Here is a 17,596-nt window from a genome sequence, read left to right on the forward strand (position 1 = left end):
GAGTGCCGCTCTAACCCTAGTACATAAAGTATTTATAATAATCCACCAAAGACGGACAAGGCTGGAGAGTAGCTTCTGTGCAGTCGCAGCCAATTCGCTGATACAATTCCCTCAAAGCTTCTTTTAAACATCACAAAGAACCGATAAGATACGAGCGAGGATTTCCGATTGTGGCCCATTTAATGCTAACATACCAATACTACTGGTGATGGTTGATGAGCCTTTCTGGCCAGGATCCCTGTTAAGTTGATATTGTAAACACAAGCTTTGGATCTAATCTTATACCCAGTTCTGACTGAGATTATTAGATCAGACCCGTACCATCTGGCATGCCCTTGTGATCGCCCAATTAGACTGATCCGCACTATGAAGTGTGCCAAACTCATCTCACTGCTGTCGAACACACAGTTGGATTTGACTGCATGGCGTTACTGAAAGTAGTTTAAAGATGTCAGTGTCATGTGAGGATATATGTCGTGACAATGAATTGTCTACAAGTGATATAGATAGATAGATAGATAGATAGATAGATAGATATATTGCGTTTACTAAAATATTAATATAGCTTAATGAAACCGCGGCTAGCATAAGTCAGCATATTTAGACTATGTTACCAAGTTCTCTCTAACACTAAAGTTATAATGAACTCAGACTGTATGTTTCTACTCAATCATGATTGTTTAGATGTGAATTTGCAGCCAAAATAAATTGGATTTCTTCAGTAGGATGGTAATCATAGTAGGTTTGCGGAATGTGGTTCAAACATGTTATCTTTAAATGCAAAACCCAAAGAGTTCTGTGGCGTCTGCAGATGGAACATGTGGATGAACAAAGTTCAAACAAAGGGCACGCTACCTGCTCTTATATGTGACCTGAGATTAAGCCACATTGCTTCACAACCAATCATAACATTTCTTTATGGTTAATTGAACAGTCTATGCCTACATGATTTTTGTAAAAGATGATCTTCAGAGAGAGAAAAGGTTGCAATTAGTTGAAATGTCTATGACAAATAAAAATATTTACGAACCATGATTTTAAAGCAAGGAACACCATGGGGATTAAATGAACGAAACCACTCTAGAGCTGGGCAATGTGACTAAAACTCAATATTGTAACTTTTTTTATTTACAGTTTTTACCTTGATAATAATAAAACTGACAATAAAGTTTCAAAAATGTTTTTAGGGATTGTTTTTCAAGAGCTTTTAAAAAGCATAGCGCCAGGAGCAAGATGCTTGAATGACTCCTAATGTCTGTATATTGGTAAGTTTTCAGTTTATTGCCCAGCTGTAGTTACAACTACTGATCATTATTAAATTGAGACATCCAAATATGACAGAATGATCTAAATGGGTCACCACCACCACCACCACATACACATAGGTGAGTGGCTTACCTTGTAACAAGCTGAGCTCTTCTGCAGGTGGGGGGGGGGGGAGGAGGAGTGAGAGAGAAGACATAGGCAACTGTCAGTCATGCAAAGCAGTGCACAACCAGCGCGTAGCCAGGTGAAAAAGTGACAGCCGTGTGTTCAATAGAAAATAAGGACTCGGGCAAAGAGATGCAATATCAACTTACACAAAAAAAAAAAAAAAGTACGGCCATGTCAATGGCTATATTGCCCAAGTGACAGGCCCTGAGGAGATTTTGCCCCAGTTGATCACATTACATGAATTCAAGTTGGGATAAAATGTAGAAGGCTTCTGTGCTGTGATGACTCGGCGCTATTGCAAACAGATTTCAAAATAACATTAAGTCATAAGAGATACTGTATAGCTGTAAAATAATGTGATTTATTAACAGATATGGACACTATCTTTTACATATCTCTATTTAATACAGTTTGTATTAACATACATGTTAGTGGAGAGTGAGCTTCAGCGCTAATGTGTCAAACAAACATCACACATGCACGTAGAAAATAAAAGCTTGCTCGTCTTTGGTAAAATGGTGGCTTGGCTTTTGCTGATTTTAAATCACTTTTGTTGTCAGATATCAGACAGAACTGTCTGATAAGCAGTCAACTGAGTGGAGCAGGCGGATTCAAAAGGTCCGGACCCACTTCTATACAGAAGCCCAAACTACCCTTTTATCCTCTCTGTGCTGCATGTGCATGCCATCTGCAGCCTGGAGCCAGCTTAGTAGCAACACAGCTGCGAGTGTAAAACAACAACCTCTTTCACCCCAACACTAGGGGGAGCTCTCCTCCTGTGTAATGGACTTGTCCTCGCACCCCTTTATTCAACCTACCAAGATATTTGGCCTTTTCCTCTCTCCGCTCCTTGGCAAGCTTCTGCCTCTCCTCTGCTTTCACGATGTCTGGGACGAGGATGGAGAAGGAGAAAAAGAGGGAGAGAATGTGTAAATATAAGTCTAATCCATAAATATAAATCGAATCCATAATTCCATAAGAATTCATAATTGAAGTATGTTTGGCCTAATTTTTTACAGAGTGAGATTCAAAACATACTTACACATACAGATAACATACAGATGAAAAAGCTGTTACTAAGAACTAAAAGCTGGTTAGTCAAGCTCAACTTGACTGAACTCATTCCTTGAGGACAGATCATTTATTATTTAGTCTTTTTCCACAATGCTACATATCCACGATGGATATATGTATAAGTCTATGTCTTAATAATTAATATTCAGTATATCTAAAATAGTCTTTTCTTAACAAAGCACTTAAGTTACCGGTAACACCTTAAGTTCAAAGTTCTGTAAATGTATCTGTACAATAATGTGTTTTGAGACATTGAACAGTTACCTTCCTCAACCCAAAACTGACCTGGGGCAACACTGACGCACCTTTCCTCTGATAAACATTAATATACGAGTAAATGTTTTCTTCACTGCTGTAAAAAAAAAATAAAAATCAGCACAACGGAAGCTTTACATTTAAATGTCACACTTAAGGAAACGTATGCCACGAGACAATGACAGGAAACTGTCAACGTCAACAAAGAGCGGAAGCCGATCAAGAAATCAAGAAAAAAAGAAATGTTTGGAGAAAAAGAATCTTCATGGAAGCCAATCTGCTCCAAATACAAACTGAGGCAAGCCGCAGGCTCACTAAATCACCGATGCCATGTCGGTGTATGTTTGACTATGATATGTTATGACTACAGGGGCCCACTTACATACATCTCTTCTCTCTGTGACATCTCTGACTTCTGCTCACACATAACAGTCCTTCCAAATACCCCAGTGGAAGCACTCAGGGGGAGAAAAAGCCGAAGGAAACGGCAACGCAAGCAAACACTGAACTGTACCAACACTTCTAACTGCATCCTCTCATGAAAGCTGCTTCTACTAAAATATTGTCTTTCTGACTTTCCAAAGGCACACTTTGTCTTTGTATGTATGGTAGTTAATGAATAATGGGGTAATGTATATCCTCATATTGCCCAGACATTTGAATCCCAATGGACAACACAAATATGATTACAGCAAATGAATGCATGCCGTCTCATTATAGAGTATAAGTTTGTTCATCAAACAAAATCGCAGCCTGGACAATGCCATCCTGAAATTCTGACCGCATTCCTGCAGCATGCCAAACACTGGCGCGTGCGGCAGTGCCGTCTTGATCTTTCTTTAGTCTTCATGCAGCATCATCTCCCTCCATCTTCACAAGCCAGATATTCATCATCAAACCCAAAGGAACTCATCCTTCAGCAAAGTCTAACACAAACATGAAAATAAGCTGCCATGCAGCCCCCCCCCCCCCTCCCTCCCCTAAGAACAACCTCTGACCCACTTTGATATTTATAGGACTACGGCCCATGTGCACGGTGCTGGTCGGTGTGATGTGCCCCCGTTTCCAACTCACCACCACCATGATAATCATAACGTCACATTCACAAAGACAAGAACAGACTGGCCCAACAAACACTGCAAGGTGCAATGTTCACACACTCACAATGTCAGCTCTGTGTTATTCTGTCCTCTGAATTTGAGTATGATAAGAGCCGTGCAGGCAAGATCGTGTTTACTTGACACAACCTACATGACGAGGTTCTCTTGGACGGAAGCAAATCACCGCTTTCACCGAAAAATGTTTGAGATGTGACAAAACACAACGGAGCAGACTATTACCAGACGCAGCAGCAGTTCTCAACTCAACTCCAAGCCTCACCATTTCCTTTTACTAATTAAGTGGCTTCAGAGTGCTTTTCATCTTCATAATATCCCTCTGGGTGGTGCAAAAACTTCACACAAGTAATGAGCTTTACAACAACCAGCAGAGAAGGAACTTGGAATGTCAAAAGGGAAACGTGTGTCATTTTGGAATCGGCAGACTAAGGACTCAACTGCATATTTGTCTAAAATAGACCAGACTTATAGATTATCATAAACTCTTGATATAACTGACATGGGCTAAGGTCATAATAAGCTGGAAGTATTGTTATAGTTTTGGGAACAGTTTAGGGCTTTTGGGAGTTTATCCCCATCACCTCACGCAAGGGGAATAAAGACCATGACCACAGTGAATGGATTAATGGATAAAGAATAAAGGGGAGAGAGAAAAGAGGCTTACACTCCAAAAACCCTCAAACATTTTCCTTAGAGTTTGCATGTGTCGTTAGCCAGTGGCTGCAAGGACTTCAAGTGGCACTGCGGGAATGGCTATGGTGCAACTGCCCGGTCAAACTAAATGCCGTCCTGTCATCGCTCACTGAAACGGGGTTCCTATTCAGGTTGCCTACCTTTCCTTACAAAACAGTGCATGTCCATATTTAACTGCAATATTTCCTTTACTAATTTGTTCCATGCTTGTTCCAACAACTGCAGCAGCTCTACTGGATGTAGCTTCACGTCTGAAAGCATGTGGTCGCCATCACTCAGACACTGACGCACTGCCTTGCCTCTAGACAGCTGACCTAACTCCAGTAGATTGCAGATGCAATTGCACCACTATGAGAGCACTGTTTCGTGTCTGGCCAAATGTAGCTGCAACCTTTAAGCAACTGAACTTTGTTGTTACAGACAAGTAAATAAAGTCACAGGTGGAATTTCTTTTTTACCTTTGCCACTTTTCAACCTGGGGACAGGTGAAGCAGGTGACCCGGGGGATCGAGGAATGACGTCAGGTTTTGTGGGGGTTGTCAATCTCCAATCGGTGTCTCTCTTAGCTGGAGACGCCATTCTCTCGGTGGTATCCGTGGTCGGGGGGCTGCTCTCCCCCTCCGGGTCAGGCCTCGTTGGGTTTGTGTTCAGAGCCGAGAGGGGAGCTGGTTGGAGAGGAAGACACAGAATAAAAAAACAAGCGAGTGAGGTAAAAGGTAAGACAAGCACACAGACGGAACTCAACCAGTTGGTCTTCATTCCTTTCACTACTGGGCCTATGAAGTAGTTTAGCGTAGATGATGTAAACTTCCTCACAAAGCTACATGGGTGGGTCCATGGCTAAGACTTTGTTTTCATTGAGAAACTGTTCAATTTGAGAACTCAAATAACCGCACTGTAACAAGATAATGAAACGGAACACCTTTCAAAGAAGCTCCTCTGTTTCTGAACAATGTTTCTTTCGGTTGTTGAGCGACATTATCTGCTGCAGAGAAGCACAAGATAATAGGTCTCAAGTCTAGCTGCTCGAACTCTACACCTAACATCATTTTCTACTCTGTGCGTCTAATTTATCGACTGACCGCCGGAGCAAATGGCCCGACTCCCTGGCAGAGCAAAACACAGTAATTGCTTTCTGGCATCCTGATGATTCTATTGAGGTGAATTAAACTGCTTCGGAAAACAGAATTAGATTGATCACCTTCCCAGAAGCAGTCAAACTTTTTCTTGATAACAACAATAAATAGGAGTCCGATCAAGCCCATGAGTTATCTGTACTCTCTGTAAATTAAAAGTTGTTTTGGATAAAAGAATAGCCGGGCCGATTTGTTGGGATAGCAGCTTCACTCGCAGCACCATGACTCACATTTGGCACGCCGCTGAACTTGAATCTCCTACTCAAACATTAGTTTGCTTGGGCTTTGACAGCCAGACAAAGACCCTCATGGGAGGGACTCTTGGCTTTGTCCACTCAGCACTGTACCCCTTCGCTCCCTGCGGAACCGTGTTGGAGCACAATTTCTTCTGCATAGTCTCTGAAGGTAAACGCTGGGGCAACATGCTGTATATTACACAGACTTTGGCTCAAAACAACACAGACAGTAGGGGGTGGTCACACTGAGACGGTGAATGCACTGACGATTTACCCTACAAATGCTGTGCTATTCAACAGTTTGGATAGAAGAGCACCAGCAGCAGCTTAAAAGAGAATTGATTATAGCTTTCTATCGAGTATGCAACTGTACAGTGTGCCTCTTAAGCTATAAACATAAAAAAAGCCATAACACTTCTTTTTTTTTTTTTTTTAAACACATGACTCCCTAATGATTGAAACTTTGATTATTATAAAACCTAAGAGGCACAAAGCTGGACAAAGGTCTGCATGAATAACCGTGGCCAATTTCTCACTACTGCAACGACAATGCTTAGTAGCATTGAGCGAGGTATCAGGCCCCCATGATAAAGGATGTCTGAGCTCATCTGGGCACATGGAAAGGCGATGTCATCAGACGGAGGCAGTTACTGATGACCCTGAGAGAACAGCAGCAAGAGTCTATGAAAGAGTTCAACTGGTAGACAAGACAATGTGTTTCCCCTGTCGAGGCATGCCACTACTAAACAAGCATTCCTCGGGCAGCGATGCGCTCTGACAGAGAGGGGCCATTGTTGCGGTTGCTTCATGGCAACGGAACGGCGTCCAAAACACTGCAATGACAGCGACGGGGGGAGAGAGGAAGGAGGGGGAATGGTAGTGAGATAGACTGGAAGTAGAAGAGGTGCAATTTTGTAACAAAAAAGACTGAGAGGAGGAGCCAGTGATGTATTCAGGGATTAACTTCAAATTGAAATTGTTTACTGCAGAGAAACAAACGCAGTGTGCCATGTAAAAACACAGCGCACGGCCCAAAGCATGCAACCACCTTCATTTTAAACTATGTTACTCTATAGAGGGTAAATCCTTACACAGAAAACTTTAGAAACCAAATCCAGACAACATTTTTGCAAACAAATGATGCTTCCCTCAACCCTGGGCGTTCCATCACAACACCCTCGTCTCTGAATTCATCATCTTTCAGAGCACCATTTTCTTACGAATCCCTGAGGGGCAGACACGACAACTGCCCTATCAAAGTCGGTATGAGCAGGTGCACTTCTGACAGACGAGTATTGTGTTGCCTCACATCCTCTGAAAGTCCCCCCCCCATGTACCTGAGAACTGAAGCCACAGAGAATCGGCTGGCTGACAGCACTGTGGGCGACTGGGCCCGACAATCACTGTAATCTATACATCAATGATGAAGAGAATGAGAATGTAACATACTCTGGTATGTTGGTGATACCGACAATGAATACCAATGAAACCTGAAGCTCTCTGGAGGAAGATGGGATGGGAGCTGAGGGAGAGGATCGCTGCTGCGTAGCAAGAGACTGAGACAAGGGCTGATTGATTCAGCAGTCTGACTGAAAAGCCCAAAGTCCAGTCCAGGTTTCCAGAGCCCAATGTGACTTCTTTAAATTGCTTTTTATCTTTACTTTAACCAATAATATATAGATAAAATATATCAAAAAAATTACTTGATAAATGGCACTAAAAGTTAATTGATTATCAAAAAAGTTGGTGCTTGATTTTCTTTGGATCAAATAATCAAATTGATGGAAGAGTATTTTTTCAGGCACCAACAAAAACAGTGAAGAAGAAGTCCGCAAGCTAGCAAACATTCTAGTATATACTATAAAAAAAAGCACAATTCAAAATACATATTTAAGAAAACACCCGAATGACACATTTTCTGGGAAAGGAAATGCATTGAACACATTTTTCAAGCCTCACGTGATGCATTTTGGTTCGAAACTGAAGAAACCTCTACAGAGCACCTTTAACATAAAAAGAACAAAGAAGTCTGCAAAGTGTAATTGCTGCCTGTCCTGGGCTGACATAGAGATGAGTAAAAGTGTATTACAGCAAACAGGATTGGGACATACCCATGCGGAGCTTTGAGGAGAATGCTTAAGTAATATTTGCACAGATGTACCTCAAACCATGAGCTCCGTGATCTGCCTTTTGTCACAGACAAAACAACATGACTTGAACCACGCTAATAAAGTTATCCAGTTCTTTTGTTACAGAGGGTTCTCATGTGGTGTGAAATCATTGCAGAAACAGCAATATCTGCCTGATGTCATTACCATATTTTAACAACAAATACAACAGAGGGGGTCTATAGGCAGACCACTTTTAGCATATTTACACTCCAGCCTCCCGGAGACACTGCACCCAGGGGACGACTACAGCCAAAAGCCATTAGACTACCATCTTATGACATCACTTACATTATTCATGTTAAAAAATCAATGCACACCATCCAACTTCCTGAGACGCACGAGTCTCCATCAAGGAATACACTTTGGTCGGGCATATTGTTGAAAGGTAAGGGAGAAAAATACACAGAACAAACATTTGGTCAGCGTTTCAAAAGCTTGAAACCGCCCATCCTTCTTCAGAGGTCCTGAATAACTGGGTGTTTATCTGCTTCCTACTAAAAGCAATGGGGTCCAACATGTTTCTTTGCATTTGTGTTTGCGCTCTTCACGCTAGTTGGTACGGATCCACGTTCCAATCATAACCTTACAAAACAATAATCAGAATCTGATAATAGTTGTTGGGTTATTGGGATATTCCACTGTCAAATCAAATGAAACCATCTCTGTTAAACAAATTATTGAGTTAGAAACTAAAGTGTTTTTATCAAAACTTCTTGATTCACTTCTTGAAAACACTTTACAGTCACTATAATGAGCATACTACTTACCTTATTAGCATAATCTCTTACAAATCTGTTGGTAGAAAGTGAATCAATCTAAAATCAGTGATGTTCTTGCATGGTTGCTTTGTTTCATCCTCCTGCTAATCATCAGCCGGGTATTTCGACAGCTTTGAGACCCTGCAAAGTGGGTCAGAGGAGGTTCAGGGATCTTCAGCATGCTGTGCATGATCATTGAATGACCATGACACCACGGCTCAGTCGGCCCCATAATGTCTCCCTATGGTGCCTCTCTAGCTGCAAGTGTCAAACAAAGACTAAGGCGCTTAGTCGAGCCCATTTACATGCAAAAGTGATACAATGTAATAATATATATGGTAAAGTCAGCAGAAATAGTAAAGGAACCCCTTCCGAAGTGGGTGTGTGCGCGCATGCACAAGCACAGTGTGGGAGCAGAATGGCAGGTTGAGAATCAGCAGGTAATTAGCACAGGCTCAGTGCAATTCCCCAGGTAGAGGCATGGTAATATCGAAATATAAATATATGTGAGACTTCAAATGTTGGTTTGAAAAATCGTAGCACTGGCTCTGCAAAGCTCAGTCACTGTACATCACTCCCCAAACTGCCACCACAAAGGGATTTAGTACTTTAGAGTTTGGCTGATGACACTGTGAGCACAGAGCCACGTTATAACTGGGACAACTAGTAATACTGCCACACAAAATGGGATTCAGCAGAAATCCCATTTCACAGCATATTATTTTGTTAGAGTAGGTTATAAATGCCCACACTGCTGCCCCTGTGCCGCTTAAATAGACTTAAGTCACCTCAGTAACTGCAGGGCACAAGAAGAGCCTTTCCACTTTAATCATCTTAATAACAACAGAGTATGAATATTTATGTCCAAGAAAGAAGAAGGTAGAGGCACAGAAGGATAGGTTCTTAGAAAACCATGTGCCCACATTATAAATGAAGCACTTCTATCTCCACACAGCTATACAGGCTGCTACGGGACCTGACAGGCAACTGTACCAAGCACAGGGTTCACACAATAAACCACACTGCTACATGTCTACCTGCTCGTCAACATCACAAAAAACCCGCGTATCAGGGTGAGATAAGTGTGTCTGGAACAAGACAGCAAAACACATGACTCACTGTATGACAGAACCAGCAAACTATGTCAGCACATTCTCATGACTGTGTCTGCTCATTAACAGCTTAGGGAGGACACTTCCGGTTGAGAGGAGCTGTAAAAAGCCATATCAATGTGAAACAGTTTGAACCAAAAACAAGCAGGCATTCGACAATACGAAGCTTTGAAATGATTACATGATAGTGACCGGTCATAATGAATACAGCCAACAACTGCTGCTGCTCATTCCCGATGCAACATTGACCACTGCTAATGTCTCGCCGAGACACTGTGCAGCGTAGAATATAGGGCAAGACATGGGATATTTATGACGCTAAGAGCTTCACTCTTAAGCACTACCTTCTCTGTCTCTTGCCAAACAGATAAAAAAAAAAAAAAAAAAAAAAAAAAGAGGCGAGGAGGGGAACGCACTGTCAGACCACCAACAGGAATAACTAGAGGTTTGTAATACAGGGAATAGTTGCAATATCTCGATTAGTCTAATCTTACAAACAATGCCTGGTAAACAGGGTGGAGATGCAGCACATTCCCTTGAAAAATGGAAATGAGGCAAACAAGAGGCAAGGAAGCGGTATTGAGACCCAGAGTGTGAAATCAAAAGACTGGAAAGGGAAAAGGGCGGCAACCCCCCCCCACCCCGAAAAGAAGGAACTCAGGAAACAAACAGAGAATGGATCTGCATCTCATTTGGGATGGGCCAGGGGTCTAATGAACTACCTCATCGCTTACCACCCCCCCCCCCGTCGCCCCTTCACCCTGTTGTGTCCTTCCTGCACCCAATAGGGTGATGTAAGAGGGCAAGGGGCCCCAGACACACAGGAAGCGCAGTGTAAACAACAAGTACCGGCTCCGTGCCAAACCAGGCCCTGTGTGTGTGTGTGTGTGTTTAAAGGCCAAAGTTTTCATTAGATGTGCTCACAACAGAGGACTGACATTTTAAAGGGGAACTGAACACATCGTTCAATTCTGAATGTAATGCAACTAATGATTATTATAATTACTGATTTATCTGATCAACAGTCCAAATCCCAAAGATATTAAATTAACAATGATATGAAAAAGGAAAAAAAGCGGGAAATCTGGAACCAAAGAACGTTCAGTATTTGGTAACAACTTAAAGTTTATTCGCTATTCAAAATGTTGTTATGTCGATTGTGATCACGATGCAACTGAGAAAACACACACTGCAACTAATGACTATTTTCATTATTGATCCATCTGTCTACTTATTTCCTGGATTAACCAATAATCATTGAGCTTAAAAAATGAAAGAAAATACTCACAAGAGCTCAAGATGACATCTTCAAATGTCTTGTTTCATTCAACCAACAGTCAAAACACTAGTTTTTCTATTTACTATCACATAAACACCAAATCCTAACAATTGAGCTGTTTGGCATTATTGCCTGAAAAATGACTTGAACAACTTATAAATTATGAAAATAGTTGCAGATTAATTTTTCTATTAGATTTAGCCCCAAACTGAAATAATTAAGAATGTGTCAAAGATATCCGAGTCACACTGATGACTCATCAGGCTGGTGTCTGCCGTATAAAGTCAAAAGTGGTTCTGCAGCATACCAACCAACAAAGTTAAAGACGTTTAAAAAAAGCTGCATTCCCTCTCTGTATGCCAAATCGGCCAGTGAATACTGATGTCTCCGTCATTGACTACAACATCACCTGGCCCAGGCTGAGAACAATGCCTGGCATTTAGCTGCTGCTGCTCTCTCTCTCTCTCCTGCATCAACATATGCACCAAAGCCACCGCGCTGATCAAAGGCTCTGCTTATCTGACCCAGCGGCAGCTCCCTGGGGACCCTGCATCAGCTGCTGCCAGCATCATGCTCCAACATAAAGGGATAAGTAACCTAGACAGTCTGTCTGACCAGTGGTGGGTGGGTGTGGGGTGGGGGAAGAGTGTCAAGAACCGCCAAACTCAAGCCTTTTTCAATGACATCAGAGGAGGGGTATCTGGGCCGCACAAGCCGCCATTCATAACTGGAAGCAGTACCCCAGCATGCCAGGCAGTTGCTCCTGACAACCCGCTCCACGTCCCTTTTGGGGGTTGGGAAGTGACAGCATGGTCTAATTCCCCCTGATCTCAATGGAGGGGTTTTCTGGTCCCCCGTCACTGTCGAGGACCAATTTTAGTCCAAACAGGATGTAATCCATTTGAGTTTAATCTTCTACGACAACGCTTCACAGATGCTTCAGGAGCAACATGATCAAGAAATGTAACTAATGGGAAGCTGACACCAAAATGTCCATATTGGGTTCATACTACGGTCTGTGGTAAGCCAGGAACTCGCAAAGCTTTGTCCGGCTGCTCATCAATGCCACTGCAAAGATCTCAGGTATCTGTAATCCCCTCTAGGAACTTTCCGTCTCTGTCGACAGGATAATTTCCCTTTCTGTGGAGCGATCCCCCTCTGCATCACTGGGATGAATCAGTGATTGAGAATTGAGAATTGTGTGTGTCCTTGTCTGAAGTAGCTCGCTAAGCCGTCGTTTTGTTCCAATATGGGTATTTTCGTAAACATTACTTAAAGCAAAAATCAGGCCTGAGCAGTAATCTTGTGCCTGTTCAACATTCAATTACACCCAACAGTTATCATTAACTGTCTCCCCACACAGAAACCCAGAACTCTTCTGCTGGCAACAGGGTCCAATCATGGCTTTCATAGTCACAGGTAACTGTGACGAGGCCAAATGTTCACTCCAACTCCCTTAGGTCCAAATCCATCAGCAAAAAACATGAAAACTGTCAAAATAACTAAAATAACTGTGAAAATGGATCAAACAATGGCTCTGAAATACTTATGGTACACTGCCAAGGAATGTGAAGGGCGATCGAGATGTGTCCACAGTGTAAAATGCATGCCCTTTAGGGACCGGTCTAATATTAGCAGATGGGTCTGGTGACTGGAACTTTCAGACGGCCAGAGAGCACACAGCAGCCCGTCTGAGATATTTTCAGACTTGGTGGAGGTGGAAGGAACAAGCGACACAGTCCAAATCAAGACTTCCCTTCCCCTTGTCCTTCCTCTAGTGTCCCAGGGAGAAGGGCGGTGCAGCTGACTGACATTACATTTAGGCCACAACACTGCATCATCTGCCTTCTTTCTGTGTGTCACAGTCAAAACTAAAAAGCCTGAAAGGGGCTTAGGAAAAGCAGATGCCTTCCAAACAGCACATGTGTATGTTTCATGGGCTTCTAATGCTTTCAAGGCGAAGGGGTTAGTAGTGAGAACGGCATGTTTCTGTGGCATTCAGTCACTTTCTTACTACCCAGCTGCTGCAGCTGTGCAGCATCTTGGACCAAAGGCCTAGATTCTAGCCTCTTCATTTTTGTCATAAACTATTTTTTTTTCATTTCATGGTTTTAATGCATATGTAAAGCACTGTTATTTGCCTTCGTGCATTAGGTAAATAAGCTCGCCCTTGCCGCTCCATGGTTCTATAATTTGAACAGCATCTGCATCGTAGCCCTACTGGTTTCATTATGCTCTGTGTCTTTGAAGCAATCTGCCTATTTTAATTACTAAAGGAATAGTTTGTCATTTGTGAAGTGGGGTTAGTGAGAGGTATGCGAGAAGCCAGTTAGCTTAGCACCTTACATCTCATATTAGCATTAAAAAATATCCCACTATTCTTTTAAAATCACCCTCATGCAATTTTGACCTCACTTAGGAGTTAATACATTTTGCACAAAACAATGGTCCTGCATACTATAAACACACACACTTCTTAACACACCGACTAATCGGCAGATGATTGTGCACTCTATACCAGCCTTAAGTCTTTCAGTTCAAAGTGATCCCAGGTGGTCCCTGACAAGTCATAGCTCTCTGACTGATCAACTGTATCATATATCAAACGTTCTTGTTGTGGAGAAAAGACCAAAAGAGCTGAAGTGGTGAAGACATCATCAAGTCATTGACATGTTCTGTATGAAGTTAAAGTGTCTTTGTCCCATTTCAGAGGCTAATGCTTAACTGTAGCCTCCAGTCATTTGAAGTGTGACTAACAACACATGTAATGAGGCTATGGAAGGTGAGTGAATGACTACAGACATCATCACAATGCATGGTGCACACGCGGCATAGAAAACATGAGCGTTTATCAGCATTTGAGTAACATTAACAAGAAAATGACAATCCAGCGAAGTATTTACAAGGCGAGACCTCACAAAGATTCTTTGCTGTGTTTGAGCTACCTTGTGGTCTTATTTGATAAGAGGTGATTTAAGCATAAGCAAGTTCAACTCTAATCCTCCCTTAATCCATGTTTTTGTCATGTTTTTCCTAATACATTTAAAACAGGACGTCCAAAATGAAAGGACCTCATGTACACAATTTCAGAAATGTGTGGCTGTCATTCACCAAAACAAACATGAACTGTGCCTGCATGCACGTATTTCAGTAGCCATTTCCTGATTCAATACTGCAAAGGCGGAGACAGTTTGCCCACTTTTGAGTGCTGGTTAATGGGAAGGCTTTCTACATGGTTTGCTTTTGTAGAGTGGCGGGTTAGAGATCTACCGCTATTGCCTCATGAGAGGTCAGTGTCTGGGCGATGTGATTTACACCATCTGGGTGCTACGGAGTGGATCGGCACTGATGTAATGCCTCCTCTATGTGGGGAGTTGAAGCAGGTCAATGACTTTATTTCACAGTGTAGCATGTCTCACCTTCGTCTGGTCTCTGTCGTTCTTCACTTTAGAGCTCAACTCTTCTCTCGTCTGGATTTCTTTTTTTTTTTTTATGCTTCACATCATGATTCTTGTACACAGATGCAAATATACGAATAAACCATTAACAGCTCCACTCAGAGAGTTGATAGAACTTTTTTCAGATATACAAACTCCATATTCTTATACACACTTTACTCTGCTTTCAGGCCAGAGAATCCTAATTTCATCAAATCGTGAGATAACGAAGGATTCACACTCTAAGTGACTATGCAGTTTAAGTGATAGCGTGAAATTTAAGGTGTTTAAATCCATACTGGGTGACCAAATAACAGTCATACTGAGCTGTTCAAATACAGGGGTTATGTCTAAAACTTCTAACAACTAATATGATGTGAACACCCTCAAACTCCCTCATAAGCTGCAACTCAGTTTTTTAACCGCAGTCAGTGTTTCATTTTAAATTGAATAAGCTACAGAGGAGCCTAAACAACCTCAAATGTGTCACTGTCTAAAAACTTCTCTGTAGTTTCAAAAGCAGACCTCAGCGCCACAGTGCTGGCGTGACTTCATCAGTCGGTTCTTTGGGACTCAGATGTTTCTGTTCGCTCCCCAAAGTTCATAGGGACTAGCCCGAGTCCCTTCTATAAAAAAAAAAAGGTGCTGAATATGGGCTTTGCTATCTGCACATGTAAGAACTGGCCCCTAGCCCCCCCGTCTCCTACAACAACAAAACTGCCTGAAGAAGCTTTAGAGGAATAATCTAATTAATCTACACACCAAAAGAAAAGTTCTGTCTTGTGAAAGAGTGTGGTAAAGTGTAATGATTCAGTTACTTTAATCCTTTTAGCCATGCATGCCTGGAAGAAGCCATTTGATTGACAAAGTAATCTGTGATTGCAGCCGCATACACTGAATTAAATGGATTATGCAGGATGGAGCCCACACATAGGACGGCCCCTTTTACGCGCACCTCACCGTAATATTAAGGAGATTATAAAAAAAAAGTGTATGGGGGAGCAATGCAATGTTGAGACATTATTTTCTCCCTCAGATATAGATATGATTCATATTTAATTCCACTGTATAAATTACATGAAGCTTCAAACAACCCATAGAACAGTACATTTCAAGCATGATGCTCGACCCTGTAGAGTAAGCATATTATCTACGTAGAGAGAGTTACAGTAGCTTGCAACGTGCATTGCACTCCCGAAAATACACGATTAGTAAATCGCTCTGCTCCTATTCACAAACATGCAATCATACTATTGTTGACACATTCCATACACGAGCGCTTTTGCACGTTGCTAACCTGACGTAGACAAATGTATCTCCTGCAGAACATGAAAACATCTCATTAGAACACACACTCCACCGATGCATTGCTCACAAGTAATCCTGGGCAAAAAACAATGTCGGTCCATCCCGTCATCAGGCAGTTAGACAGTGAAGCTCGGAGGGCCCGTGGGATCCTGCCCACTGCTAATTTACAAAAGACACTAGCGCAGCTCTCTCCAAAAATGGGAAACGGTCGCACGTACCCCCCCCCCCCCACGATTACATAACAACTCCTGCGGCTGAAGATGTGTAGCTGACTGATCCTGTTCATCGCAGCACAGGCTGGTGGATTCTCCCATATTCTATGATAGACAAGGACCACACTATGATCTGTTTCCCTGTCAGTCTGCTGAGGCTCTTTATCCTCAGTATCGCTGTAGTGGAGCAGCTCGTCTGTTGTCGTTTTTTGTTGCTTAAAACAAAGTTTGCATAATGGCTCATTAACAATTCAAAGCATCGCCACAGTCTCTTCTGCACAATAGATCCTGCTCCTACTGTAAGAGTATTAGAGATGGGAACAATGTAATTCCACTAGGGGGTGAATAGACTAGAAAAGGCAAACCTTAAGATGGTAAATAAACGTTTCTATTCAGCTTAGCTGTTCAGGTATGGAAATAAGTGAGGACGACCAAACCGAGCAGACTGTCAAAGAGTGGCAGAATGGAGAGCACAGAGAGAAGAAAGCCTGCATAAAGAAAGGGGGATTAGAAGATATTCTCCATGAATCCAGAGAGCAGATTTGCTGGGCCAGGCTTTCAACAGCTCCAGCAGGACAGATAAAGAGAACATTCTTCAGTGACTGTATTGCAACAAAAGGAGAAGACTTTTCCAGTCGCCCTGCTGCTTCCAGGTGAGGTTTACATGTCTTGATCACGGATGTTTGACACGGGAAACACACATTCTGGGGAAGCCGATGTGGCAAGAAAACATGTCTTTTAATCAGAGATTTCAAGTGATGGCTCACTCCCCTTCGAAAGAGAGTGTCATGTCCCCGTGTCATGAAGGTACAAATCTTCCTCACGAGCAACATGATGAGATAAAGTGATATTCAGAACTTCATATTTGCATGCGTATAGGAGAAAAAAACGACATGATCACAGAGTAAAACCAACGAGCTGTGAGTTACGTACAAGGCGTGTTGGAGCTCTGATGACCGTTTCACCACAAATTACTTAAGTGAGAAAGAAAAACAACTTCTGATCATTCTCAGTCAGCAATGGAAGCTTGACGGTCTAGCTGCCAAACTGTAAATGCATCCCGTGAAACAAAAAGCCTGATGTCAGTGCTTCTGCCATGAGGCACAACATGTACACCGACAGCCTTTCCCAGCTTTATGGTCATACGTGATGTTATTCAGAACAATGGCTATTTACAAACACTCCAGTCTGATGGATTCCCACGAAAAAGGGTGGAGCTCGTCTCTCCTCCTGCTTGATGCAGAGCCAAAACCAGCTGACCTCCCTCCATGAAGCCCCCTGTCAGCAGGAAGGAAGTTTTCTGTTGTCAGAAGGAGGAGGTCACATTGTGTGTGTGTGTGTGTGTGTGTGTGTGTGTGTGTGTGTGTGTGTGT

General features: G+C 42.4%; 1 protein-coding gene across 5 annotated transcripts in view; it reads right to left on the reverse strand.

Moving 5' to 3' along the window:
- The window catches only part of map7d1a (MAP7 domain containing 1a), a 37,848-nt gene that overhangs the window by 18,769 nt on the left and 1,483 nt on the right, over positions 1-17,596 (reverse strand). For 2 of the 5 annotated variants that reach the window (XM_031852900.1, XM_031852897.1), the window contains exons 1-3: positions 5,033-8,830; positions 2,253-2,321; positions 1,399-1,419 (exon numbers count right to left, since the gene is read on the reverse strand). In XM_031852900.1, coding sequence (XP_031708760.1) covers positions 1,399-1,419; positions 2,253-2,321; positions 5,033-5,333 — 391 coding nt within the window. In that variant the 5' untranslated portion in view covers positions 5,334-8,830. Of the gene's footprint in view, positions 1-1,398; positions 1,420-2,252; positions 2,322-5,032; positions 8,831-17,596 lie in introns of those variants that run through there. The other 3 variants (XM_031852901.1, XM_031852898.1, XM_031852899.1) reach the window with 2 other exon arrangements.

This window comes from Anarrhichthys ocellatus, unplaced genomic scaffold, assembly GCF_004355925.1.
Source record: "Anarrhichthys ocellatus isolate YVR2014 unplaced genomic scaffold, GSC_Weel_1.0 scaffold13, whole genome shotgun sequence".
NCBI classification, from domain to species: Eukaryota; Metazoa; Chordata; class Actinopteri; order Perciformes; family Anarhichadidae; genus Anarrhichthys; species Anarrhichthys ocellatus.